Below are 26,619 nucleotides of genomic sequence, written 5' to 3'. Positions count from 1 at the left end.
TGCATATGCAAATAAGAGTCTTTTGGTTGACCAATGGGAGAGAGCGCGCTTCCAGTTCCGGATTCTCACGCCCCGAAGGCCCTTGCTGTAAAAGGGAAAAGTCTCAGAGACGTTAGGAATGTGGAGGCGTAGCCTGCCCGGGACTCGCCTTTTCATGAATATTCAGATACAAGGGAGGGGCTTAACCCTTTAAAGGCTGCCTGGCCGGAAGGCAGCCCCTCCCCCCCGCGGGCGGGAACAGGATATGAGCCCGGGTGGCTGGTGGGGGGAGGGGAAGGTCCCGGCGACCGCCCCCCGCCTCACAGCTGGGACCGGACTCTCCCGCCACAGATGTCGCACCGCCGCCGCCAAAACCCAGCGGTACTCATCCCAGAGCTTTGAGGGGTCCAAAGTCGTGGACTCCGGAGTAGCGAGTCTGTACCGCGTCCTGAGAGACCCCAAAGCGCAGGCTAAAGGAACCCAAATATCCAGGTGCCCAGCGCCCCCTCCTGGAGGAGCCGGGAGTCCGGGACATCACTCCGCGCGATCCTGGAGGCCGAGCTTCCTGCACCCTGGTTAAAGAAGTTGGGATCCCAGACCGGTGATTACCTCCAAGGGTTCCCAGATATTCGAGCCCAGATATCCGAACTTGGCATACGGACTCCTAGCGCCCCAGCCAGTTTGTTTGGGGCTGAAACGCCCACCACTTCAAGGGGACCCAGGAATTTGGGACTCCCCTGCGCTCCCGCCTGGATATGGTTTAATATCTGCTCCAAGAGTTAGGGGAACTCAGGAATCCGGTCGCCCCACGGCCCTATCTGGAAGACTCAGGAATTTGGGTCTCCAGCGCTCCATCTGAGACCTAAGTGTCGGGACTCCCAGCATCCCTCATTTAGAGGACCAAGAAATTCGGACTGCTACATCCCTTTCCGAGAGACCCCGGATTGTGGTTCCCGGAGCCTGAGAACCCGAAGTTCACGCCCCTGACTTGCAGAGACCCAGGAGTCCGGCCTTGCGGCTCCCCGAGGACCGTACTAGGGTCGAATAAGAATAGAGCAACCTCGGTTCTGGGCTGGAGACTCCCAGGGAGGTGAGGGAGGGAGGCTAGGGGCCCCGACGGGCTGGGGGAGGGGGCGGCGCCGCAGCCGCTGAACAATGAGGGGGCGTGCCGGCGGGGGGCGAGCGGAGGCGCCGGCGGGAGTTTGGGTCTGGAGGGGTGTGGGGAGGCGCTGGGGACCCGGCGCGGTGGTGGGGACAGTAAGCGGATCGCGGAGGGACTGGCTGGGGGGTTGAGGGGAGGTGTGTTGAGGGCTCAGGGCCAGCGCCCCAACTCGCAGCCCTGGGCGGGGGAGGGAGCCGTCTGCAGGACCCTGGCATCCGGTCCCCCAGCCTCCTCCGCCCTCCCCTGGGACCCCGCGGCCTCCCGCCCACGGCTTTTCCCAGCCCTGCCCCTCGCCCTCGGCTCCAGCCAAACGTTCCCAGGATCCCTGAGCCTCCAGCCCCAGACAGACCAGACTCCAGCTTCAGTCTTCTTTGTCTCAACCTTTCCATTTTTTCTCTGTGTTATCGCCGCTTGTGCCCCTGTTTCTGTCACCGTGCTTCCGTCTGCCTCCTTAGTTACTCTTAGGGGGTCCCTCCTGGGTTTAGACCGGGTTCCCAATTCTCTGGCCTAATCTGTGAGTGTGGCCAGTGTGGGGAGGCTGATGGGGTCTTGATATCCAAGAAGGGGATCTCTCTGCAGCAGGCGCTGAGCCACTCAGCCATGCCCGAGGGAGCCCGTGGACCGAACCTGTCCAAACCCAGCCCTAGCCTTGGCCGTGGCCCCACAGGTGAAGTGTGTGACTGCGCAGCTGTGTGTGAGAGCCAGACAGGTGAGCGTGCAAGAGAGGGTGGGGTCTGCTGGGCATTGGGTCCTTTAGGCCAGGCACTGTGAGGACCTCTATGGCTGGTCTTGGTGCTGCGCAGTGCTGGCAACACAAGTGATCAAGACAATCCCAGCCCTGCCTACACAGAGCTCCAGGTCGCCTAGGGCAGATGGAACCATCCCCAGATGCTGACAGTCCAGAGGGGAAAACCTGTGGTAGAATGGTCAGGGCTGGGACAGGGTTGTGGGGAGTGGTGGAAAAGCCCCATCCCCTCACTGTGGAAGCCCAGCCTGGGATGGCTTCATGGAGGAGGGGACAGGCTTCAAGGAGGAGGGGACATCTAAACAGAATTGAAAGATGAGGGAGAATGAGTTGGAAAAAGCAAGGAAGAGTATTCCATGCTGAGGGGACAGTGTGTGCAGAGGCAAGAGAGGCTGGTTTTTCTTGAGTAACTGAAAGGCAAATAGGACTGGAGTCTGGAGTGTGAGAAGTGGTATGGTTATGGAAAGAGAGCAGAATGGAAAGGTCTCGAATGGCCACGTTGCATAGGGCCCTGTGGATCTGAGAGTTTGGACTTTATCCCGAAGACGTGAAGGACTCGAGCACTTGAAGTGACAGGGTCAAATGGGCAGATTAATAAAGATCTCCCAGGCTGACACATGGAGGTGGACTAGAAGAGTGGAAGCCGAAGCCCAGAGGAGACCCTGATGGGAGAGGACTGGCCAGGACTGGGGCAGCGCAATGGGGAGAGGAGACTGGAGTCCTGGGGAAAGATAGTGATGTGGTGTGGATGAGTGTAGAGCTGAGAGCACTCACTGAGGTGGGGACACCCCCTGATCTCCTGCTCCACACTCCCAGCAGGCCCTGCAACCCCTGCCATGGCCTCCCCCCGAGGTTCTGGGAGCTCCACATCCCTGAGCACGGTGGGCTCTGAGGGGGACCCGGCTCCAGGGCCCACCCCAGTCTGCTCAGCGTCCAGGCCAGAGCCCCTTCCAGGGCCCCCCATCCGCCTGCATCTGTCACCCGTGGGAACCCCGGGTTTGGCCAAACCCTCGAGGCTGGAGCGAGTGGTTCGAGAGATCGTGGAGACAGAGCGGGCCTACGTCCGGGACCTTCGTAGCATCGTGGAGGTGAGGCCAGCCGGCACCTGAGCACAATGGGAACCCAGGCCAGCCCTCCGCACCTATAACCCCAGTCATCCCCGCAGGACTACCTGGCCCCTCTGATGGATGGTGGGGTCCTAGGGCTGAGTGCGGAGCAGGTGGGCATGCTATTTGCCAACATCGAGGACATCTACGAGTTCAGCAGGTCAGAGGTGGGAGGGATTGGGCACGGGTACCAGTGGGTAGGGTCAGGGATGGTGGGCTGTATCCTAACCCAGACCTTGGAGCCCCATAATGCCTTGTACCTGGGTGTGGTGACTTGGGGCAGGGATCATGATGGGAAGCAAGGAACCAGAGTGATAGAGGGTGAGGTAGATGGGAGCTTGAGGACCCCGAGGAGGCCTAAATCCTGAGATGTGTCTTAGTGCTGTGTCAGATGTGGGATCACGATGAATCCAGGGCTCACGTGGGGCCCGAAGATCATGCCAGTGTGAGCATTCATGCGACCGTCTTGGCCTGGGAACCCCCTCAGCCCCAGATAGACCAGATGGTTGGCCGGGACCCAGGAAGGAGGATGCTGGGGTCCAAGGATCCTGACCCCTCTGAGTGTCTTCATGAGATCTGCGGATAATTGCAGGAGATCTGAGAAGGCATGCCAAGAATCGCAACAGGATCTTAAGCTCATCGCAGCCCTGAGGGTCATGACACCCCTCTCCCTGGGTCATATCACAAAATCCCCACTCCCACCCCAGGTCCATGCCAGCTGTGACAGTGTTTCTTTTTTTTTTTTTTTTTTAAAGATTTTATTTATTTATTTGACAGAGAGAGATCACAAGTAGGTAGAGAGGCAGGCAGAGAGAGAGGAAGGGAAGCAGGCTCCCTGCTGAGCAGAGAGCCCGATGCGGGACTCGATCCCAGGACCCTGAGATCATGACCTGAGCCGAAGGCAGCGGCTTAACCCACTGAGCCACCCAGGCACCCCTGTGACAGTGTTTCAAGCGGAGGAATAGGATGCTGTCCACGGACAAAGTCTGAGCAGCTTGCTGTGTCACAGCAAGAAGACTTCCTTTGGGTGTGGTGACCCCTTGAGAGACCCTGGCCCCCACCAAGGCCCCAGCCTCTTGGAGTCCTCCCACAGGGGGGTTTGCGGATGGGGCAGCCCCTCACCACCCTCTCTCCCTCACAGTGAGCTCCTGGAGGACCTGGAGGGCAGCAGCAGCGCGGGGGGCATTGCTGAGTGCTTTGTGCAGAGGGTGAGTCAGGGTGAGGGCGCTCAGTCTGGGATGAGGCCTGGGGCAGGGCGGGAGTTGGGGGTCAGAGGGAACAGGCCTGGGCTAGGCAGGAGGGAGGCCCTCAGGATTTGGGACCTTGGGTCTCCCTGACTCTTGTGTCACCTGCAGAGTGAGGATTTTGACATCTACACGCTGTACTGCATGAACTACCCGAGGTGAGGGGTGAGGAGCTCCTGCCGGGCCCCAGGCCTTGCCCCCTGAGTTGCTGTGTCAGCTGGTCTCCTTCACCTCGACCCATCCAGCTCCAGCCCCTACCAGACCAGGACAGTAACTGACCTCTCCCTAAGCTGCCCTTGACCGCCCCCAGCCCCTGCTGCCAGCCCCTGCAACCCTGACCACTCCCCATCCCCTCCCAGCACCCCCAACCCGGGGCTGCCAGCCACCCCCCAACCCTGACCTATGCTGTACCCCCAGCTCCCTAGCCCTGCTCCGGGAGCTGTCGCTGTCCCCACCCGCAGCCCTGTGGTTGCAGGAGCGCCAGGCCCAGCTCCGCCACTCACTGCCTCTGCAGAGCTTCCTGCTGAAACCTGTTCAGCGGATCCTCAAGTACCATCTGTTGCTGCAGGTGGGCTGTGGCCCCAGGGGGCTGCCCGGGGAGGGCAAGGGCAAGGTCCTGTCCGGCGACCCCCTGGTGGGACATCTGGAGGGTGGACCCAGGACAAGTTCCTAGAAGCTGGGACAGCAGTTGGGGCCGGGGCTTGTGGCTGGTGGGGACTGGCGCCAGCTGATCCCACTTTCTGACTCTGCCTGTGTCTCTCTGTCCTTCACTGGGTCGCCACCTCTGCCCCTACTTTTCTGTTTCTCTCCCTCTTTGTTGTTATCATTCTTTCTCATCTCTGTCCCCTCCCTGGGTGCCTGGGGACTGCCTGGCAGGAGCTAGGCAAGCACTGGGCAGAGGGCCCAGGCGCTGGGGGCCGCGAGATGGTGGAAGAGGCCATCGTGTCCATGACTGCGGTTGCCTGGTATATCAATGACATGAAACGGAAGCAGGAGCATGCGGCGCGCCTCCAGGTGAGCCCCGGAAGATGGAGGCGGGGGCGTGTCGGGGCTGCTGGATGGGGGCAGTGGGCAGGAGGGCCTCTGGTGGAGGTGATCGGCCTCCGAGCGCTGGCTGGGACAGCACAGCCCTGTGGCTGACGCCCCCGTCTCGTTGTGTGTGCACTTCCTGTCTCGGTGCTTGTGCACTTCGGTGCCTTTTGCACCTGATGGGGTCCCAGCAGGAAGTGCAACGGCGGCTGGGCGGCTGGACTGGCCCGGAGCTCAGCGCTTTCGGGGAGCTGGTGCTGGAGGGCGCATTCCGAGGTGGCGGAGGGGGTGGCCCCCGACTTCGAGGGGGCGAGCGGCTGCTTTTTCTATTCTCACGGATGCTGCTCGTGGCCAAGCGCCGGGGCCCGGAGTACACCTACAAAGGCCATATCTTCGTGAGTTCAGGGTTGGGGGTGAGGCCAGAATGTCCCCAGCAAGGTTTATCACCTATACCTATAGCTGGGTACCTACAGGGAGGGCTAGTGGCAGGGTCTGCAAAGGAGGAATCACCCAGGTTAAAAGAGCCACATTTTCTTGAGTCCGAGGATAGGGGTGAGGTTTAATAAGGGGCGAGGCCAGCAGGATGCCGGTGAGGGCCTGGGGATCTGGGGGGCCTGGATTTAAGCTTGCTGCCCCTTTCTGTCCACCCCTCCCCCCATCTAGTGCTGCAACCTGAGTGTGAGCGAGAGTCCTCGAGACCCTCTAGGGTTCAAGGTGTCTGATCTGACCATTCCCAAACACAGGCACCTTCTCCAGGTGGGTTCAAGGTGGTGCTGGGTGGTCAGGGCTCCCCTCCGCCTCTAGACCTTACACCCGGCTCCCAACTCTGCCCTGTCCCACCCCCAGGCCAAAAACCAAGAAGAGAAGAGGCTGTGGATTCACTGTCTCCAGCGTCTCTTTTTTGAGAACCACCCTGCCTCCATCCCTGCCAAGGTACAGCTCCTGCTATGTCCACAGGCCTTGAGCGAGCTGGAGGACCTCTCCCCACCATAGCTCTGCAAAACTCTGAGGGCAGGGGACTCTCTTAGACCATGACCCATAAATTGCAGAGTTAGGCTGCCTGGGTTTAAAGCCCAGCTCCACCATGTCTCTGCTGTGTGACTTTGGGCAACTTCTCTGATGCCTGTTTCCTCACCTGGCGGAATCAGCACTAACCCCACGGAGTTGGGGGGATTACTGACAGTCACAAGTCATGTGAGGTGCCTCATGCGTACAGCACCCATGAACAGGACTGTGACCGGGGCGCTCAGAGACAGGCGCTCTGCCACGCAACTCCCACCGTTGTCTCTTTCAGGCCAAACAAGTTCTACTTGAAAACAGCCTGCACTGTGAGTTGGGGCCTTGGGATTATGTGGGAGTAGAGGCATGACTCCCGAGGAAAAGTCAATTATCAGTTTCCAATTTCTCCCCATAGGTGCTCCTAAAAGTAAGCCTATCCCAGAGCCCCTGACACCCCCACTTGGGTCTCCACGACCTCGAGATGCTAGAAGTTTCACCCCTGGACGAAGAAACACAGGTAAAGATGGAATCCTGAGCTCCCCACCCTGGCTTCTCCCCCAGGAACTGTACCCCCAGCCTTCTTCTTCGGGAGCCTGGAGCTGGGCCCCTCATGGGCTTCTAATCTCCCTGTCCCCCAGCTCCATCTCCAGGACCCTCTGCTACCCGCCGTGGCCGTAGACAGTCTGGTGAGTGTCCTCCACCTAAAAGTTGACTAGAGAATGCGGTAGGAGCTGGGTCCTTGACATCACTGTGTTCTCTCCCCAGAGCCTGTAAAGGAGCCGTACGTTATGTTTCCACCAAACGGTAAGTGACTGCCCCAGCCCAGCTGGGTCCAGCCCCATCTGTCTGTCTGTCTGTCTTTTTCCAGGGGATGTCCCATGGGCATGGGTGCAGGGTGACAGGCAGCTCATCAGCTGTAAGGAATGACCTTGTTCCCGCATCTCATTCTTTTCTCTTTATCATCTCTCCATCCCCAGCTAAGCCTAGACTCAAGGTAAGAAACACCCTAGGACAGGGTCTGTGGACCTGTACTCCTGGGCCTGGGAGAAAGGGATGGGGCCCTCCACTCCAGCCTTCCATCCTCTCTCCTTGCTCGCAGCATACTGGCAGTGAGGGGGAGCTCTACCCCCCCTTAGAGCCTCAGCCACCAGTTCCAACTTCCGGACCCCCTGAGGACCTGGAGGACACTGGACCCCCCACGCTGGAGCCCTCTGGGACCTCCATCACTGAAGAGATTCTGGAACTGTTGAACCAAAGAGGCCTCCGGGATCCAGGGGTGAGCTGGGCATCACATCGTGGTGTCCTGGGGGCTCTCAGCTGGGAGGGGAATAGCCCCAGGGGGCCAGGGGGCCCAGCCTGCCCTGACATCTTTGGCCTCTTCCCCAGTGCCCACTGCCGCCATCCCCCCACGACATTCCCAAGTTCTCTGGAGACTCCCAGGTGCCAGGCGACAGTGAAACCCTCACATTCCGAGCCCTGCCCGGCCGAGACTCTTCAGAAGAGGAGGAGGAGGAGGAGCTAGAGATGGACGAACGGGGGCCTTCCCCGCTCCACGTCCTGGAAGGGCTCGAAAGTTCCAGCGCGGCTGAAACTACCAACGTTTCCGGCCTTAGCAAAAGTCCAGACGCACCCGGCCTCCCTGAAATTCCCGGCCTGTCTGAAATTCCCAAGATTCCCCACCTTCCTAGCCTCTCTGACATTTCCAGTGTTTTTGAAATGCCCCGCCTTCCAGCCATACCTAATGTCCCGGACATTCCTAGTCTCGCCAGCGCTCCCGCCCTTCCCTGTGACTCATGGCTCCAGGGACCTCTGCAAGGGCCCGATGAGGCTGTAGCCACCAGGAGAGAACTGTTCCCCGGAGGCAGCTCAGCAAAACTGGGAGAACCCTCCTCAGGTGGCAGGGCAGGGCAGGAGGAGCCTGAAGAAGGGGAACCGTTCCCAGACTTCCAACCCCAGGATGTCCCCCAAGATCAGGGATTCCCAGATGAGCTGGAATTCCGCTCTTGTTCAGAAATCCGCAGCGCCTGGCGGGCCCTGGAGCAGGGGCAGCTGGCCCGGCCGGGTTTCCCAGAGCCACTGCTGATCCTGGAAGATTCGGATCTGGGCGGAGGCAGCGGGAGCAGGAAGGCAGGAGCCCCTAGTTCGGAGAGGGCAGCTTCCCGGGTGCGAGAGTTAGCCCGGCTCTACAGCGAGCGGATCCAGCAGATGCAGCGGGCCGAGACCCGGGCATCGGCCAACGCCCCCCGTCGCCGGCCTCGTGCTCTGGCCCAGCCCCAGTTGTCCCCCCGCCTGCCCCAAGAGCATGCTGAGCCAGGTGAGGTCCAGGTGTGTGGTTGCCAGAGATGGCCCCCATGGAGACCTCGTCCTGACTCCGTTCTTTCTGTGCACACAGGGCCTCTGCCTGCCTTTGGACACGTGCTGGTGTGTGAGCTGGCCTTCCCTCTGACCTGTGCCCAGGAGTCTGTCCCTCTGGGTCCTGCCGCTCGGGTTCAAGCTGCCACACCTTTGTCTAAGCAGGGAGGCTGTCCGGGTGGCCGGGGTCTCTCTGTTTCCAGTTTGCCTGAGGAAGACCATCTGGGCATCCGGGTACCAGCTGCTAGGCGTCTGCCTGAGCAAGGAGACCCCCAGAACACACAGAGCATGGCTGCAGCCACCACAGCCTTGCCCCCGCAGGAAGACCCCCCAGATGTGCAGGTGCTGGCTACAGCTCTGCCTGACCCAGGAGGCCACCTGGAAGTCCAGCGTCCAGCTACCACTCCTCTGCCTCAGCAAAGAGGCCATATGGACACCCAAGTTCCAACCAGCCCAGCCCTGCCTGGGCAGAGATGCTGTCCTGACGTCACAGTTTTAGCTACCGCCACTGTGCCCAAGCAAGAAGGTCCTCTACATAGCCAGAGCCCGAGCAATACCCCGTTAACCAGACAAGGAGGTCCCAGGGATGTTCCATTTCTGGCTGGTGTTGGCAACCAAGCTGTCGACATCTCGCTTACACATGGAAGCAGCCTGGACCGTCCGATCCCAGCCAACACTGCACCGCCCTCACAACATGACCTCCCGGACGTTCCAGTTCTGGGTGCTTCACCTCTAGCTGCCTGGGAAGGCCCCCCGAGCCATGAGATCCCAGCCAGCGCTGCGCCGTCTTTGCCCCAAGACCCCTCAGACATTCAGTTTCTGGACACCTCGTCCTTGCCTGCACACGAATGCTGCCTCGACCATCAGCTCCCGGCCAGCACCGCACTGTCTTTGCCCCAGAATTTGAATGTTCCAGCTGCTGCACCTCTGCCCCAGCGACCAGGCCTCCCAGACACCCAAGTCCAGGCCCTCCCACCTCTGCCCAAGCAGGGAGGCCTCCCAGACACCCAGGGTCCATCTGCTACACCTTTGCTTCAGGAACAAAGCTTCACAGACCTTCAGATCCAAAAACGTTCACCGTTGGAGCAGAGGAGCCTCCCCGACGTCCGTGGTCCAGCCCCGACTCTCCTGCCTGAGCAGAGAGGCTCTCGGGACTCTCAGGGCCTGTTTTCCACCCCGGCTCAGACCACCATGGTTCTGTCCAAACCAGGACACTACTTGGCCTCTCCTGTCACCAGGTCAGAGTCTTCAGAGTTGACCCCACCCCATAGTCCCCCTCTTCCGACTCGGCAGCTCCTGGGCCCCAACGCAGCTGCCCTCTCAAGGTACCTGGCAGCCTCATACATCAGCCAGAGCCTGGCTCGGCGGCAAGGGTCTGGGGGAGAAGCCCCCTTGGCCTCCCGGGGTCCCTGGTCCTCCTCTGCCCCTGCATCGCGGGCCCCTTCACCACCACCCCAGCCCCAGCCCCCACCGCCCCCAGCCCGGAGGCTCAGCTATGCCACCACGGTCAACATCCACGTTGGGGGTGGCGGGCGGCTCCGGCCAGCCAAGGCCCAGGTCAGGTTGAACCACCCTGCTCTCTTGGCCCCTGCCCAGGAATCTGTGGGCCTTCGCAGGGCCCAGGGAGCTCCTGATGCCCCTTTCCATATGTGAGCCCAGATATCGGGCTTCTTGAAAAGCAAGGACTTCAGCTGGATGCCACAGACCCTCAGAACTTCACCAGAAGTCCAGACACTGAGCACAGGTCTAGAAATTGCTGCAGCTTTCCAACTCCTGGGAGCTGCTTTGGCGAATGGTCCTTTTTACTTACCTTGACTAACTCAGCAGGGATGGGGAAGGGGATGTCATTAATATTTTGTTAATATTATGAAGTTATGTATATTTTCCCATCCTGGAGGTAGTGGGCGGATGACAAGACAATGAATGCGAAGGTCTGACACAGCATGAATCAGTGGTTCTGAAAACAGGAGGCATCTCAAACTTGTTGGAGAATTACTGACAACCACCCATTAGTTTGGTGTTTGCATTTAGATAGTTTATGAACTGCTTGATGCCATCCAGGAAAACCCAGTTAAGCAGCTTGGTTCCAGGTCAACTTAGAAGTTTACCCAGTTTGTGTCTGCTAGTATCTCATCTGTTCAGCCATCTCTGTGTATATCCATCGGCTGGCTGTCCCATCTCCCCTACTCCCATGTCCCATCTTCCAATCCATATGCCATGATTTAATCAACTCTGCCCTATTCATCCATCCCCCTACCCCCTTTCTCATACCCATTCCTCCATTATCCCACCTGTCCATTTTGTCCAACTGGCCCTCTCCATTCATCCCTCTGTTCCTCCATATTTCCCCTTTTACCCATCCCTACATCTCATTCAACCATCTAATCCATCAGTGCCATCACGTTATGTTCCCTATCATCCATCCATCCATCCCTTCCGATCGCTCTTCATCCATCCCTCTTTAATCATATTCTTCTGAGTCTTGGTAGTACAAAATTTCAGATTCTACTATACTAACACCAGAGTGAACTGGGTTTGGGATTCTGCAAAGTCCGTTCCACATCTGATTTCTCACTCCCCAACACATGAATGTTCTAATTCTTGTGCCCACCTACACACATTGGATCTTTTTACTCCCTCACTTTAGTTTGGGACCTCTCAAGTGCTCCCACCCCTAAGTGAAATTCAGGTCGGAGACAAAGGCTTTTATGTTAGAATCATTCTGCCCCCTCCCAGCAGTGTTATGCTGGGCAAGCAGCATAACTTAAGCAGTTTCTTTGGTAATACTAGCTTCATTCATTGAATGCTAAACCTCTTGTACTTAGCACCTTGTTTTATTTCATTTTCCCCGGAATTCCCTGAGGTACCAGTGTCAAAGCTGAGTTAAAATCCTGATGTTTCTAGTTGGTGTACATCCTCTGAGTCTGGTTTTCTCAGCTGGGCCAGCCAAGAAACTAGAGCAGTACCTGCCTTGTAAGATCATGGTAAATTCAGTGAGCATGGCCTCACTTCCCGGGGCACTGCTTGACTACCAGAGAGATCCCCCAGGGTCCAGGATCCAGTTCCATCCTAGGAATCTGAAGTTTGAACAGCGAATGGAAAGAAAAAAAAAGTGGTGGTTTATTGAGTCCTAACTGCATAGCAATGGCATTAGTCGCTTTATGTGAACTCATTCAATTTGAATCCTCTCAGTGTCCCTAAAAGACACATGAGGATGGTTTCTGATCCTCAAGAGATGAAGAAACAGAATAGAGAGTAAGGGGGTCTGCCCCATCACATAGCTAGGCAGAAGCAGAGCTGGAACTCAGATCCACAGTCTAGCTTGAGTCCATACTGTTAAGTGTCTATCTTGTGCCCGAATGGATAAAAGGAACCCCTTCCCTCTGGGATAAGGCTTACAGCCTAGTGCCTGAAGGGCCCTAAGTGATCCTTAGCTGCGTAAGGCAGCAGAAACAAGACCTGGCTCAGTAAATGTCAGCTGCTGACTTCTAGTCACTTACCAGACAGTTACTGGGCTATACAGCAGGGCTAGGGTTGAGCTGCCCTCCCCTCCTCCACCTCCAGCTGCACATTCCCAGCTGAAGGAAAGTTCCCAGCCTGGCCTGGGCTCCCAGTGGCGCCGGAATTCCCGGTATTTGAGGAGGCGGCTGGGAGAGAAAGGGGCAGTCTACTCCAAAGCCTCAAGTGGGGAAGGAGAGGCGAACCCCCTCCGCCTTTCCAGATGCAAGATGCATCCCAGCTGTGCCTCTGGCAGGGAGCCAGGAGCCTCGGAAGGGGGTCTCTGAACCCTGGAGGAAAACCATGGACACCAGGCTTGCTTTGGCCCCTCCTGTTCCCCACCCCTGGACTCCAGGACTCCTGACACCTGCCAGGCTCCTAGCTTTCCCCTTCACAGTCCTTGCTGACAGCGCCTTGGGATACACTCCTTGTTGGTCCACTAATCTGCCCGCTGATAGGTCAGCCTAGCTGTCCTTAGAGCCACAGTTCCATCACGCTCAAAAGTGGGAGGGTAGTGCCCTGCTGCCCTCTTTGGGACATTTAAGTTAATGCCAGCCAAACCATTAACCCATTAACCACATCTCCCATGAAGAGCCTGGTGAGCTAGTTTTCGTGGCCACTAGGCTACCTTTCTTAGCTAACATCTCGACTTCTGCCTGCCACCAACCTCACAGGAACAATGCTTAGCTGGGAACCTAGTTGGTGCCAGCCCAGCTTATCAACCCCACCGTCCACCTGTACGCAGCACTATCCGTGTACGCTCCCTGTTGATCTGTGCCGTCCTACAGAACTGGCCTCACAATGAACATGTTCTCTTGTCTGCAGCCCAGGCATGGCAGCCACACTGGTCAGAGACAAAAAGGGCAACTGGACAGTAAATTTCAAGTTCCATCTTTTACCAAAAAAAAAATTTGTAAGGTTTTCCTTCCTCTGTCCATGTCCAGTGTTCTTGCCGGTACCCTGGCAGCAGGGAGAGGAGTGTGGGCCCTAGCCTGGGGACAGATGGCTGAGGTAGTTAGGCTGGCTCAAGGGCTAATGTGGGTGGAGATGCACGTTCCACTCAATGTCAGTCACTGGCTTCCTGCAAAGACCGGGGGTGGGGGGGGCCCCCACAAAGTAACTGAATTCACAAGCAACATTCACTTCCCTATACATACACCAGTACTGTCCCACAGAACTTTGACGATGGAAATGTCCTGTGTAGCCCAGGAATAGCAACCGAGTGCCCACTAAGTGTTGGCTCTTACTGCGTGGTGGGTACTAAAGCTAAGGTCTCAGACACGTTCTGAGCCCTGTAAAGACAATCACCACAATGGGTTTAACTGGGAAACCTTCCCCAGTAGTACTGCCATCCTGAAACATGAAACCAGTCGGGGGAAATCCGCTCCCCCATCCGAAGCCTGTCTCCCTACAGGATGGCATTAGGGTAAACTGCTTTCTAATCCAACATGGCCCTTAGTGGTTGACTTCAGAATGCACCCAGGTTTCTCTGGTCTCCGAACGCTTTCTACTGCTCCTCCTTGACATGCCATTTCAACAGTGGCAAATGGACTGAAAAAGGACAAACTCACAAGGACACCCCACACAACCAATAGCCCAGAACTCCCCAGACCGGACTCTATTGGAGGTGCAGGGAGACTGGGCCCACCTGCCTCTCCCACCCATTCACACTGACCCTAGAGTGCTGTCTTCTGGGTAAGTTTACAATCCAGGCTGGGGCATTTTTGCATTTCTCACAGTCCAAGACCCACCAAAAACCACCAAAGCAGTCTTTGAAACCTTAAGTCCCGTAACAATTGTTTATTATAAAGATGAACCCTCATCCTCACGACAGGCTTATCGATAGGACTTCTGGTAGCGAGCACGGGCACCAGGACCACCAAACTTTTTGGATTCGCAGCGCCGGGGATCAGCTACCAACAGGGTCCGGTCATACTGGATGAGGATGTCTTTGATCTCCTTCTTGGAAGCCTCATCCACGTCTGGGAATGAAAAGAGAGTGAGAACTGAGAGAGCCATGGAAATGCCCTCCAAGTCTCTGGGGCTAAAGACTGGGCTGGGGGAGGGGCTGGTCCCCCACTTGCCACCCACCCACCCATCCGGAAGGAGCCATGCTCACTCACATTTCTGGTAATAGGCCACCAGGGCTTTGGAGATGGATTGGCGGATTGCTGTGAGGGAAATACATGTACGAGAGAGTGTTGTCAGCTTTGTGAAGGCCCAAGAATAGGGCCTTGCTCTCAGAGCCACCTCCCCACCACCATGCCCACAGTTCCTGGAACTCACCATAAATCTGGGCCACGTGACCACCACCCTTCACTCGGACTCGGATGTCCACCCCAGCAAATCGCTCCTTGCCTAGAAGCAGAACAGGTTCCAGCAGCTAGAGGAGCAAGGGACACGACAGGATTTTAGCTGAGTGCTACCTCACTGAGCACCCGACTCCACTCTCTCCAAGTAACTTCTACCACGGCTGATGTAAGAGCACTTGTGGACGAGGAAGATGCTGACACTGCAGACCCCTCTGCATAGGCAGGGGAGCAGGGAAGATCTGAAGCCCGAGGAGAGACTGCTGAAGGCAACCTGAGCTGGGCCCTCCCATCTGTGTCCCTCTGGGGCCTCAGAAACCCCATCTCTAGCACTTGTTCTTAAGAGTGTTGGCACTTTAGTTCAACAAGGCCAACCTCTCCAGCCACCAAGGCTTTCAGAAACCATGAAAAGCCCCGTCCAGTGCTTTTTCTGGATTTCCCCCCTTGAGCACTCTGCCCAGCCCTCTGAGCATCCCATTTCCAAATTACAACAGTACAACAACCTATGCCATGCTCTCCCCTTCCAGCTCTAGATCTTTTGTAGGTGCCTGATGTTTTTCTTTTACCTGCTTTAGGTCTCAGCTCACAGATCCCCACCTTCATCTTCCCCAAGCCTGTCCCAATCCTTCTATCCAGGCAGAACCCCTCTCTGGGTTCCCCAATCTCAACCCAGACTATGCTGGAGCAGGGTCTAGTACTGAGTCCAGTCTGCTGCCTCCACTGGACAAGGGCCTCTGTGAGGGCAGGGCCTGGGGCTACCTGATCACTGCTGTGTCCCCAGCACTCAACACAGGCCACACAAACCAAAGCTTTGTATAACCAGCAGTTGGTAAGAGCACACCATAATACAAAGGGATCTCAGACACCGTCATATTAAATTCTAACTAAACCTACAACATAAATGTTATTTCTCAGAGTTAGAAAGGATATGGACTTTTTTTTTTTTTTTAAAAGATTTTATTTATTTATTTGACAGAGATCACAAGCAGGCAGAGAGGCAGGCAGAGAGAGAGGAAGGGAAGCAGGCTCCCCGCTGAGCAAAGAGCCCGACACGGGACTCTATCCCAGGACCCCGAGATCATGACCTGAGCCGAAGGCAGCGGCTCAGCCCACTGAGCCACCCAGGCGCCCCGATACGGACTTTTATTACTACCTTGCACACCAGAAACTAACGTTGCATTTCAACATCAGTAAAATTAAAAAATAATTGGAACTAATAAAGTAAAAGCAACACTCTGAAAAAAACAAGTAAGTTCTCACATACACCAAGAAGCTTATACTGACAAACTACTCTATCCTCACAACAGTCCTTTGATAGAAATTATCCCTTTTATAAATGAACCTGAGAGAATGTTACTTGACTCAAGTAACACCACAGGTTAAAAAAGGCAAAAAACCAGATTCTGCTCTTTCCATTCTGAGCTGAAAAAACTAAGGCCAAAACAGGCAGGGGAGGAACCCCTTTCACAGCAAAGAACAACAAACCCAAATTCTCTTCCTGTTCTTCCAGTATTTAACTATTAAGCACCTACAACAACCAAACCCTACTTTTATTTTTTTTTTTTATTTTTTTTTTTTTAAAGATTTTATTTATTTAACAGACAGAGATCACAGGTAGGCAGAGAGGCAGGCAGAGAGAGAGGAGGAAGCAGGCTCCCTGCGGAGCAGAGAGCCCGATGTGGGGCTCGATCCCAGGACCCTGGGATCATGACCTGAGCCGGAGGCAGAGGCTTGAACCCACTGAGCCACCCAGGCACCCCCCAAACCCTACTTTTAAACAAAATGTCTTAAGAAAGCAATTGATTTCTGTCTTCAGAGAATATATGCTCTAACAAGGAAAAAGAGAAGTCAGATCGTAAACACGACACACATCTGCCATTAATTTACTATACTATAAAAAACCAGGCTGCACAAACTCCCCTTACCTTGCAGTCCCCAAATGAGTGGGCTTCCAAATGTCCCAGTTTTTTTTTTTTTTTAAGATTTTATTTATTTATTTGACAGAGAGAAATCACAAGCAGACGGAGAGGCAGGCAGAGAGAGAGAGGGAAGCAGGCTCCCCGCCGAGGAGCGAGCCCGATGCGGGACTCGATCCCAAGACCCTGAGATCATGACCTGAGACGAAGGCAGCGGCTTAACCCACTGAGCCACCCATGCGCCCCAAGTTTTTTTTTTTTTTTAAAGATTTTATTTATTTATTTGACAGAGATCAAAAGTAGGCAGAGTCAGGCAGAAAGAGGGGCGTTAGCAGGCTCCCTGCTCAGCAGAGAGCCGGGACACAGGGCTCCATCCCAGGACCCTGAGATCATGTCCTGAGCCAAAGGCAGAGGCTTAACCCACTGAGCCACCCAGGCACCCCAAATGTCCCATTTTTTAAAAAATATTTTATTTATTTGACAGAGAGAGAGAGAGAGAGAGAGAGAGATCACAAGTAGTCAGAGCAGCAGGCAGAGAGAGAAGGGGAAGCAGGCTCCCCCGCTGAGCAGAGAGCCCGATGCGGGGCTCGATCCCAGGACTCTGGGATCATGACCTGAGACGAAGGCAGAGGCCCAACCCACTGAGCCACCCAGGCACCCCAAATGTCCCATTTTTGAAGTCACCCTTTTAATCTCCAAGTTTTCACTCTGTCCACTTTAATCACAATATCTGAACCCCCTGAAAATCCAACTCCATCTCCAAATGCCCTTTTTCCTTTTTAAAGATTTGACAGAGAGAAACATAGCGAGAGAGGGAACACAAGCAGGGGGAGTGGGAGAGGGAGAAGCAGGCTTCCCACCAAGCAGACAGACCGATGGGGAGCTCGATCTCAGGAGCCTGGGATCATGACCTGAGCTGAAGGCAGACACTTAATGACTGAGCCACCCAGGCGCCCCCCAAATCCCAAATGACCCTTTTTCTGTCCCCAACTCAGCTTCTAAACATCCCATTGTTGATACCAGATTCCTCAGCTTCCAAGACCAAGGATTGCCAAGAACCCATTTATTTAAACATCTCTCTCTCTAAAGCCCTCCACTCAACCCGAACGCCCACCCTCAATGCCAGCACCTTGTATTGTAGCGTGCGGGGTTCGATCATCTCCAGGGGCCGCCCATTCACCTTGATGAGGCCGTTGCCCCGTTTGCAGTGCGCCACGGCTGTGGCTGTCTTCTGCGGAAAGCGAGGGAGAAAGAGCGGAGCCACGTGAGCCTCGGTCCCCCGCTTCTATGTCGACCTCAGAACCTGCCCGAAGGCCCCAGCCAACCCCGGTCTCCCTCTGCCCCTCTTATCAGGCACCCGGCCTACCTTGCGACCGAAGACCTGCACGGACTGCAGAGGACCCTTGGACGGCATGGCTGGAACGTAGGCCACAACTCCTTACCGCGAGGCGCTGCAACCGGAAAAGGAAAATGAGGGGCCTCCCTGGCCGCTTTTCAGGGTCTGCGCAGGCGCTCTGAGTGCAGTGTCGCGACGGGAGAGCGTTTTACGGCTCATATTGCGGCCAGAGGGCTGGACTTCGGAATAGTGGCGACGAGGTGGGTCCCAGGACCGGAGGAGGCGGGACCTGACGTGTGCGGGGTGCAATCGCGGACGAAGGGCGAGGGCGGGCTGTTCTTCACATTCTCGGTCCTCGCTGGCCATCGCTGGTTCTTTTGCATTCAGCTCTTTGATAATCTCCCTCCGCCCTAAAATCGATTCTTACCCTCGTCTAAAGAGGCTCTTTTTACCCCTAGCACTGACCATACTCTGTGAACTCCATCCTGCCCTGTGGACACCCTTCTCCCCAAATCCTTCTCCGTCAGAACCCACAGCAGGAAGTCAGGATTTACAAATTCCGGATTCCGAACCAACTCCTCCGAGAATCATCTCCCAGAATCTTAACTTTTAGCGCCCCTCAGAATCCACCTTTCACCAGAATTTCCTTCCTTTTAAAGTCTTCTCCCAGAATCTCACTCTTCAGAGCCCTCACCCAGACTTCCTCTTTCCCAGAATCTTTCTCCATTCAAGAGTCCCAGAATCTACTTCTGCCCGCAATCCACCTTTCCCAGAACAGCCCCGTTAGAATCCCCTTTTCACAAAATCTCTCTCGCTTTCAGAGCCCCCTCCTTCAAAATCTACATTTCCTAAGAATTCTTTTCCTTTCAGAGCCTCCTCTTGCCAGCAGCTGGCTTCCCCTTGATTTTCCACTCCTTAGAATCCCACCCTCCAGAATGCCCCCCTTGAGGGTCCCCACCCTAGAATCCCTCTTTCTCCAGGGTCTTTCAAATCATCTCTTCATCCCCTCCCCCTGCAAATCATCCTACTCTCCAGGCTTCTCCCCCACAGAGTTCTCTATCCCCAGTATCCCCCCCCATCCCATCTGAGGAACCTCAGGATTGAGTTGCCCCTTTGCTCCCCCAAACTCAGGATACTCCTTAGGGTCCCAGCCAAAAGGTTTCTCTCTCAGACCTGCAGAGAGCCCACAGTTTCTTCAGCTTCTCTGGCAGCCCTGAGTCAGAGGTCCAAAGTTCAAAGGACCATGGTGACTCACCTTGTGCCTGGAAGGTGGCGATGGGGTGGAGGTTGCTGGGCGGGTCTGTGGCGGGAGGGAGGATCCTCCAGCCCAGAGTCTAGCTCCAAAAGGGTAAGAGAGGGAGAAGTGAAGGGAGGGGGCCCCCAGAGGCTGACTTGGGGGGGGCCATACAGACAGATACACAGCACAAGAGAGACAGGCACACATGAAGGAAAAGGACAAAGAAGGGGCCAATGGAGAAGAGGAGAAAGAAGATAGACACAGGGTCAATCACAGAATGACCCAGAAAACACAAGTGGCGGCGATTCGGAGGCAGAGAGGCCAGCCCTCAGAGAAAGAAGACGGACAGGTACATGGAAGCATGGAGATTCCAAGATATTTGAAATATGGAATACTTGATACAGAATTAGAAGTAGAAAGGAGAGCAAAGACCCCCAAATATGCACCTGCAAACACAGATAGAGCCTAGCAGGGGTGTTTTCCAATGAGAAGACAGGCGGCGGGATTCAAGCACTCACACACTCGGTACTGCCTTATGGACCTGTTGGGGAGGGGGTTGGGATGGGACTTCCCCAAATCCTCTAGTCTCTCTGGGCTGATAACTCCCAGCTTTGCTGAGTCTCATATCTTCCTGTGGGGGTTGGGGGAGAGGTGTCAGGGAACCCTCTGACCTGGACCCACCCTGCTGTAGGATGACCATCTTCCCACGGGGCTATTGGAGAACATTCCCTGAGTATCTGGGTTGAGTGGAGCTGGGCAGGAAGAGGTCCGGGACTTTAGTCTTCTAACTAGCTCTCTGTAATTCTTGCTTCCAGGATGCTGGGCTGGGACCAGAGAAAGCCTGGGCGGTGGGCAGGGTGCCCATGTGGTCACTTTGGACCATCCTCCTGCTGGTACGACCCTTAGGAGGCTTAGGATCACCCCTCTGTCCTCGGGAGCCTTTCTACTTCCTTGTTGCCATCATGAAGATGCTGGTGAGGAGGACGGAGGGGAAAGACTGGAGACAGGCAGGGAGGGGGTAGGGGGCATGCTCGAGGAAGGGTCAGGCTCCCCCCTCCAAGATCTGATTCTTCTCCCTACCCCAAATTATAGGGAAACAAAAATGATGGCACTCTCTACACACCAGATGACCTCTCGGTGAGTATTTCATTAGCTTCTTACTGGACCTTGGAAGTTCAGGGAGAATCCACTAGGCTCAAAACACATGTTGGGGGCAGGAGGCAGGGGTATGGTATTCTGGCTGTCCAGCTGCTCTGACCCACCTCCCAGCCTTCACAGATACATTTTGTTCACTGTTATCTCCAAAATCTCTCTCTTTTTTTTTTTTTAAGATTTATTTATTTGTAAGGGAGAGAGAGAGAGAATGCATGCATGCCCTTGAGCAGTGGGTAGAGTATCGCAAGCAGATTGCCCGCTGAGTGGGGAGCCCCAACTCAGGGCTCTATCCCATGACTCTGAGCCAAAACCGAGAGTTGGATGCCTGACAGCCACCCAGGCGCCCATGCTATCCCAAGCACCTACTAGAACAGTGACTGGCACATAGCAACAAACAATGGTAATGGTGGTGAGGATGACAGCTACATTTAGATAGTAATGCTTCTGCCAGGTACTGGTCTAAATGTTCTAAGTATATTAGCTTATTTATTAGGGACACCATATAGGGATGTGCAGAATACACACTGCACAAGGGTCACGCGTCCACAAGAGCAGTATTCACACCCTGGATGTGCTCGTCAATTTCTGGTATAGAGCGGTAATGTATCTTGTTCTAACAAAATCAGCACTTCCAAGTGTTTTAAGAAAGAAGTGTCATTTCCTAGGTAGAGGCGGGCATCAACCCTGAAGTTAGGAATTCTTCAGAGTTCTCTTTTACAAATGAGAAAACTGAGGGCCAAAGAGACGAGGCGGGTTGATTATCCCAGGTCATAGTTCAGAACTGGGGATTTGGGATCAGACCCTTGCTCAGAGACACCAAGTCACTCTGTCCCCACAGGTGTGTCCTGCTGAGACTCTAGGGTGCTTCCGGCTGGAGCTGTCTGTGATCCAGTTCGAAGAGGGCCCATCCCTGGGGATTGCCGTGTTCCGGCTACAGCGTCTGCTGGATGCACTGGGGTCCCGGCTGTGGGTGACTGGCCAGGGCCCTTGTCCACCCTGCGAAGGACATCCCCAGAGACCTGTCCCTCTCTTTCTGGCCAAGCTCTTGGAGTTATTACAGGGGGCATGTGCTCGGCACCGGCCCTCAGCATGAGTCTGGGAGGACACAGACTGCCTGGTACTGCTGCTGGAGAGGCTTGTTTGAGAGAGGGGGAGAGGACGTGGTCTCTAGCCCCAGCTTCCAGTCCTAAGCCTTCTCCTTCTAGGCCAGAGGACTTCATGTGCTGTCCAAGGAGCCAAGGGGAAGAGGAGAGAAGGAGGAAGATAAGATCTGAAGCCTGAAATCTCTGGCCTCCTAGGGTGTGGGGGCCCCCATCTGGTCCTGTTCTCCCTCTCAGATACTCCCTCCTCTCTCCTCTATGAGGAAGGGACAAAGCATGGCACAGGTGTCTTCTAACCTAATCCCACCCCTAGAGGACAAGGGGAGTCTTGTTCCTCAAGTCCCTGACTGCAAATAATTACCACCTGGAGAGCTTTGAAGTAATACTGATGGTTAAGCCCCATCCCAGAGATTTTGATAATTGGTCTCTGGCAGATTCTGAACACCATAGATTTAAAATCAACTTCATTGAGGTGTAATTTACAGATAGATAGCATACATTTTAAGTGTACATTTCAATGAGTTCTGACAAAGGTATACACATAGCCACATTTCCATCACCCCGGAGCATCCCTCATGCCCCTTCCCGTCAGTCTTCACCTCCAGTAGTAGACACCCACTAATCTGCTGAGTGTAGAGATCAGTTTTGCTTTCTCTAGAGTTTCATATGAAGGGAATTGTAGTAGGTACATATATCCATGCTAGTGTTTGGCTTCTTTCACTCAGCATGATGTTTCTGAGATTCATTCATGTGCTTATCAACAGCTTATTACTATCCCATTGTATAGATGCACCCCAATTTGTTTTATCCACTGTCTTTATGATGGCTATCGGGTTGTTTCCACTTTGCAGCTACAGTGCATCACTCTCTTCTTGCATCATCTTCTGTACTGCTGGGGTTGAGCGTTGGGAACCACGGACACACCAAACTTCCTGTGGCGGGGAAATTACTGTTCCCTCTCATTCCTGCAGCAACATCAAAAGGCATTTTGTACGTGGAATCCTGTTTTGAAGAGCTGCTGTTTAAGGGAACCAAGCCTGCTTTAAGAAGGGGAAACATTGTTATAGAGCAACCAGGCTTTCCTCCCCACCCCCGCGTTGGTTTCAGTCTGGGGTTGTTGGATCAGGGAGTGTGTGCTCCTATAGGCACGCACGTGTGGTATACTCATTCCCTAGTAGCTGTCCTGTGAGCCAGCTGGTGGGCCAACCACACTATACTACCCTGTAACTAGGTGCATATTAAATTTCTGTAAATTGAATCCAGGTGTCTCAATGCTTATGCAAGAAATTTTAGCAATATGTTTTTAAAGGTTTCTGATCTGTTTCTCCCTTCATCAGATTAATTTTTCCTACCTCTCTCTCTCATACCCGGTCCTCTTTGCCACCGTCAGACAAATAATTACTAATATGTAAATTCACATGGACTTAAACTTGGGGATCTGTAAAGGAAAACAAGGGTTTTCAGGATTACCCAAACTTGGGGAGGAGCCTTAGTCGGCCACTGAGCAGTTAATTTTTTCTGAGCTTCAGTTTCCTTGTCAGCAAAATGGGGATACTTACCTCCTAGGAATGTTTTAGAGGGTCTAGGAGATAAAAGTCTGATGTCTTTGCTAACTCATTATTATTTGGTCATTCCCTGACTCCTCACGGCTTGACACACCTCATTAGTAAATTCAAGCACGAACTCCTGTAGCTGGAAAAGCCGGTTCGGAGAAGGGGAGTAACTCTACCCCTCTTTGACCTTCCCGAGATGTCGACTCCATGCTCTACGTTAAGACAGATCTGCCACGTTCAAGATGGCGTCCTGGATGTGCGTCGCCGGAGATTAGCCCCGGAAATCTCGCGTTAGACGAGACCAACGAGTAGGTTCTCGCGAGAGGGCACGTCAGTCTCGGCCTGGCGTCGTGTGAACAGCTGCTGGTACCGAAGACTGAGGTGGAACCGGAGCGGTGAGGAGTGGGTCGGACGCTGAGGTGGCAGTATTGGGGTTCGCTGGGGCACAGGGAGGCTTAGAGCCCGGACTCGGGGACACGGAAGGTGGCTTAGAGGGTAGTCTTTCGGTCTCACGGTTGCCAGAACTAGGCTGCCGGAAGTGCGCTAAAGGATTTTTCTTCTTCCCGGGAACTGGCGGGGAAACTGAGGCTGGGGTGGGGCTCCTGTCTGGGGGACGCACTGAGGCCGCCGTCTTTTCCTGCAAGAGTAGAAGATGTCGGACAGCGAGGACAGCAACTTCTCCGAGGAGGAGGATAGCGAGCGCAGCAGTGACGGCGAGGAGGCCGAGGTGTGTGGCGGGGACATGGTGGGGAGGCATCGCGTCTGGGACAGCACCAGGGCAGAAAGGCCCCTGTGGGAGCTCAAAGGAGATCAGAACGAGCTCCGGCCTTTGGGAGTTTCCAGGTTGTTGGTAGTGATAGAGAAGTAGGCAAGCCTAAGTCAGGCAGAGGGATAGGTGCGGGGTGGGGGGCAGCAGGGATGCCCCAGGTACAGTGAAATAACAGGTGATGTGTATAAAGGACCTGGCCTATAGCAAGCACTCATTGTTAGCTCTTATACTGGGGTGTGCGCCATCATTTCGGAAATATGTTTTTAGTGCCTGCTGTGTACTAGGCACAGTTCTTTGTCCGGGGGCTGCATCAGTAAACAAAATAGATTTTGAAAGTCTTTGCCCTTGTGGTCATAAATAAACATAACTGATAAGTATATCGTTTAGTAAGGCAGAGGGTACCCTGGAGAAATGTAGAGAAGGGGAATAGGGAGTCTTGGTCAGTTTTAAATAAGGTGAGTCTCAGAGGTGATGCTTGAAAAAAACGTTGTGGGAGGTGAGGGAGTGAGTCATTTGTGGAAGAAAAGTGTTGCAGTAAGGGGAAGCAGCACGTGCGAAGCTGGGAGCATGTCTGCATGTTGAAGAAAGAACAAGGAGTTGAGTTTGGGTGGTCAGAGTGAGTGCAACAAAGAAATAACAGGAGCCAGATCATATAGGATCTTGAAGGTTCTGGTGAGGAGTTCGTGCTGATTGAGTGCGGGAGAGCTGTGAAGTTTTGGAGCGAAGAAGGGGTGTGATCTCATGTTTTGAAAGGGTCACTCTGGCTTTGGGTCTATTGAACGTTACTGTTTCGGGAACCAAATAAACATTTCCTGGGATATATGTGATTTTAAATATTCTGCTATTAACTATTTTCTGCTTTTGCTTGTTTCTGACTTACTTGTTTATTAAGTAAATTTTTTTTTTAAAGATTTATTTATTTATTTGACAGAGATCACAAGTAGGCAGAGAGAGAGTGGGAAGCAGGCTCTCTGCTGAGCAGGAAGCCCGATGCAGGGCTCGATCTCAGGACCCAGAGATCATGACCTGAGCTGAAGGCAGAGGGTTTAACCCACTGAGCCACCCAGGCGCCCCTTACGTAAATGTTTGAGCATCTGCTGCTGTGTTCCAGATTCTTCCAGGTGTTGGCGAGAGTGGAGCCAGGCAAATCTGCTTTCACGGAGTTTACACTTAGTGGGCAACAGTTAACAAACTAATGAAGAGATAACTCGATGATTGTAGATAACTCCTTTAACCTCTGGAAATGTGAATCAGTTTTTTAAAGTTAGTTGCCAACATTTGTAAGGGCTACTTCATGTAGAAATCGTGATTTTTTCTGCTTTTTTGGGAAAGAGAGAGAGGCCAGCAACCTGAGACCCAGCGTTGTTCTGTCCAGCAGGTCCTTGCTCAAGAAGTGTCAGCCTGCTGTGGAATGGGAAATTTTCTTCAATTCTGGTATATATCAGTTGCCATTTATTATCATGCATACCTTATGGAGAATTTTTTTTTTAAAAGATTTATTTATTTATTTATTTATTTGACAGAGATCACAAGTAGGCAGAGAAGCAGGCAGAGAGAGAGGAGGAAGCAGGCTCCCTGCTGAGCAGAGAGCCCGATGCGGGGCTCGATCCCAGAACCCTGGGATCATGACCTGAGCTGAAGGCAGGGGCTTTAACCCACTGAGCCACCCAGGCGCCCCCCCTTATGGAGAATTTAAGTAAAGGAAAGATTTCATGTACTTGTGTCCTGGGAAGTGTCAGATAAAAAGAAAGTACCATGGGTTTCCTTTGAGCTGCCCCACTTACATCTTTTCTTGACCTCTGTAGGCATTTGGTTGTCAATCCTTGTGCCCTGTAGGGAGTCCTCAGCTTCCAATGAAGAATTAGAGGAATTGGGAAGCCATGGTGGGGGTAAAGCAGGTGGGAGGATGCTAGGAAGGGTTTTTGCTTTAAGTAGTAGAACTGGGTTCTTGGTCTCTCTGACTCATGGCCTGAGGGTGCTGCATGTGGTTAAATCCTGGTGTTAATGAGACCAGGATCCCGGGGTCCTTTTCCTGGCCAGGACTTCTGGTTTGCTGTGTGCAAATGTCACTTCCTCAGCACCACACCAGGCTCATGACTCACCTGGCAGGAGGATAGTGAGAGGCCAGCCAGATATGGGACTAGATAGGCTTTTTGGACAGCCAGACGTTAGCATGTCCTTGAAGGACCAGGCTTTGTGGAACGGAGAAGGTAGGGATGGCAGATGATGAGCCCCTGTTGGGGGAATGATCTGTTTCACCATTCTCAGCCCCAGTAACCTGCTCACTCATTCATTGAATGCATGTTCTAGAGTTTCTATCATGTTGGGATCACTGGTTCCCTTATGGAGCTCTCTGTCCTGGGGTGGAGATAGTTTTATATACAGATGTTTCCTTCAGGGGATTGTGAGGATGAACAATGGAAGAGCACATTCAAGCCCCAAGATAATACAAAGATAGTAATGGGAGCCCTCACCTCAGGGATTGGGGAGCCAGGTTTGGAGAGAAGGTTTTGCTGGGACTGAGCCAGTGGAATGATGACAAGGTTCATTGAAATCAGGCTGTGGTCCTGTTGTGGTTTGAGTAGGTAAAATGTGGGACATTGTGGATTAGTCAGGAATATATACCAAATGTCTTTCAATTGTCTTCTCTTCTCATCCCTGGACTGGGTGTTGTTGGGGACCCATCAGTGCCTGAGGTAAACTGGGCCTTGCTCTTAGGGAGCCCAGGTGGTCAAGGCTGTGATGGAGGAAGCTAGAGGATATGCCTGATTTTGCTGGGGTTAGGGGGTAGGCATGACCTCCTGGAAGGGAGGGGGATACTTTGAAGTAAGAGTGAGAGGCAAAGGAGAATAGCTTTTTTGCAGAGGACTAGCGTGAGTGATGGATAGCACCAAGAGAGCTTGGTACAAGTGGCTCAGTGTGCCTGGGACCTAGCATTTGGAAGGAGGAGCCCAAAGAGGCAGGGTGAGAGGGAGAGCAATGGGTAGACTGTGTGCTTCTAGTGTAGGCAGCTAGGAAGTTGGTTCTTTACCTGAGGGCAGTGGAGACCCATGGCCATGTTTGAAACAGACTATAGGGTTGGGGGTGATGGGAGGTGCTTTTAGGTAGAACAAGCCCTTAAACTACATTG

At 54.0% G+C, this 26,619-nt stretch overlaps 4 protein-coding genes and 1 long non-coding RNA gene across 14 annotated transcripts in view; 3 read left to right on the top strand and 2 right to left on the bottom strand.

The window, feature by feature from the left end:
- Positions 1-209: 209 nt before the first annotated feature.
- On the top strand, positions 210-11,519 carry PLEKHG2 (pleckstrin homology and RhoGEF domain containing G2). 7 transcript variants are annotated; one of them, XM_032323194.1, is made up of 19 exons: positions 211-1,069; positions 1,721-1,850; positions 2,706-2,974; positions 3,052-3,152; positions 4,134-4,200; positions 4,348-4,394; positions 4,654-4,804; positions 5,113-5,250; positions 5,460-5,660; positions 5,929-6,021; positions 6,112-6,198; positions 6,560-6,593; positions 6,680-6,781; positions 6,903-6,950; positions 7,030-7,068; positions 7,242-7,258; positions 7,364-7,540; positions 7,651-8,578; positions 8,657-11,519. In XM_032323194.1, exons 2-19 carry the CDS (start codon positions 1,742-1,744, stop codon positions 10,267-10,269), a joined length of 4,221 nt encoding a protein of 1,406 aa, XP_032179085.1. In that variant the 5' UTR covers positions 211-1,069; positions 1,721-1,741; the 3' UTR covers positions 10,270-11,519. The 7 variants fall into 7 exon arrangements, with proteins under 7 accessions (XP_032179079.1, XP_032179078.1, XP_032179085.1 ...); XM_032323193.1 differs by having other exon boundaries at positions 2,703-2,974; XM_032323188.1 differs by having other exon boundaries at positions 210-1,069; positions 1,724-1,850; positions 2,703-2,974; positions 7,242-7,540.
- A 2,371-nt stretch (positions 11,520-13,890) lies between these two features.
- On the bottom strand, positions 13,891-17,842 carry RPS16 (ribosomal protein S16). Its single transcript, XM_032323199.1, has 5 exons — positions 17,706-17,842; positions 17,469-17,570; positions 14,401-14,497; positions 14,238-14,285; positions 13,891-14,096 (listed from the first exon to the last, which is right to left on the bottom strand). Exons 1-5 carry the CDS (start codon positions 17,751-17,753, stop codon positions 13,951-13,953), a joined length of 441 nt encoding a protein of 146 aa, XP_032179090.1. The 5' UTR covers positions 17,754-17,842; the 3' UTR covers positions 13,891-13,950.
- Positions 17,843-17,847: 5 nt separating this feature from the next.
- Positions 17,848-21,184, top strand: LOC116578752. The gene is made up of 5 exons (XM_032323198.1): positions 17,848-17,935; positions 19,086-19,261; positions 19,728-19,886; positions 20,005-20,049; positions 20,906-21,184. Exons 2-5 carry the CDS (start codon positions 19,118-19,120, stop codon positions 21,158-21,160), a joined length of 603 nt encoding a protein of 200 aa, XP_032179089.1. The 5' UTR covers positions 17,848-17,935; positions 19,086-19,117; the 3' UTR covers positions 21,161-21,184.
- Positions 21,185-22,024: 840 nt separating this feature from the next.
- Positions 22,025-22,830, bottom strand: LOC116578754. Of its 2 annotated transcripts, none has more exons than XR_004281042.1 (3): positions 22,727-22,830; positions 22,520-22,605; positions 22,025-22,132 (listed from the first exon to the last, which is right to left on the bottom strand). It is a non-coding gene; the product is annotated as an uncharacterized LOC116578754 (long non-coding RNA). The 2 variants fall into 2 exon arrangements; XR_004281041.1 differs by having other exon boundaries at positions 22,119-22,207.
- A 155-nt stretch (positions 22,831-22,985) lies between these two features.
- Positions 22,986-26,619, top strand: part of SUPT5H (SPT5 homolog, DSIF elongation factor subunit) — a 28,170-nt gene continuing 24,536 nt past the window's right edge. For 2 of the 3 annotated variants that reach the window (XM_032323197.1, XM_032323195.1), the window contains exons 1-2: positions 22,986-23,115; positions 23,370-23,447. In XM_032323197.1, coding sequence (XP_032179088.1) covers positions 23,373-23,447 — 75 coding nt within the window. In that variant the 5' untranslated portion in view covers positions 22,986-23,115; positions 23,370-23,372. Of the gene's footprint in view, positions 23,140-23,369; positions 23,448-26,619 lie in introns of all 3 variants that reach the window. The other variant, XM_032323196.1, reaches the window with a different exon arrangement.

The sequence above is a fragment of the Mustela erminea genome, chromosome 19 (assembly GCF_009829155.1).
Source record: "Mustela erminea isolate mMusErm1 chromosome 19, mMusErm1.Pri, whole genome shotgun sequence".
In the NCBI taxonomy this organism is placed as follows: domain Eukaryota; kingdom Metazoa; phylum Chordata; class Mammalia; order Carnivora; family Mustelidae; genus Mustela; species Mustela erminea.
The sequence above is the reverse complement of the archived record's forward strand: the minus strand, read 5'-3'. Positions and strand labels throughout refer to the sequence as shown.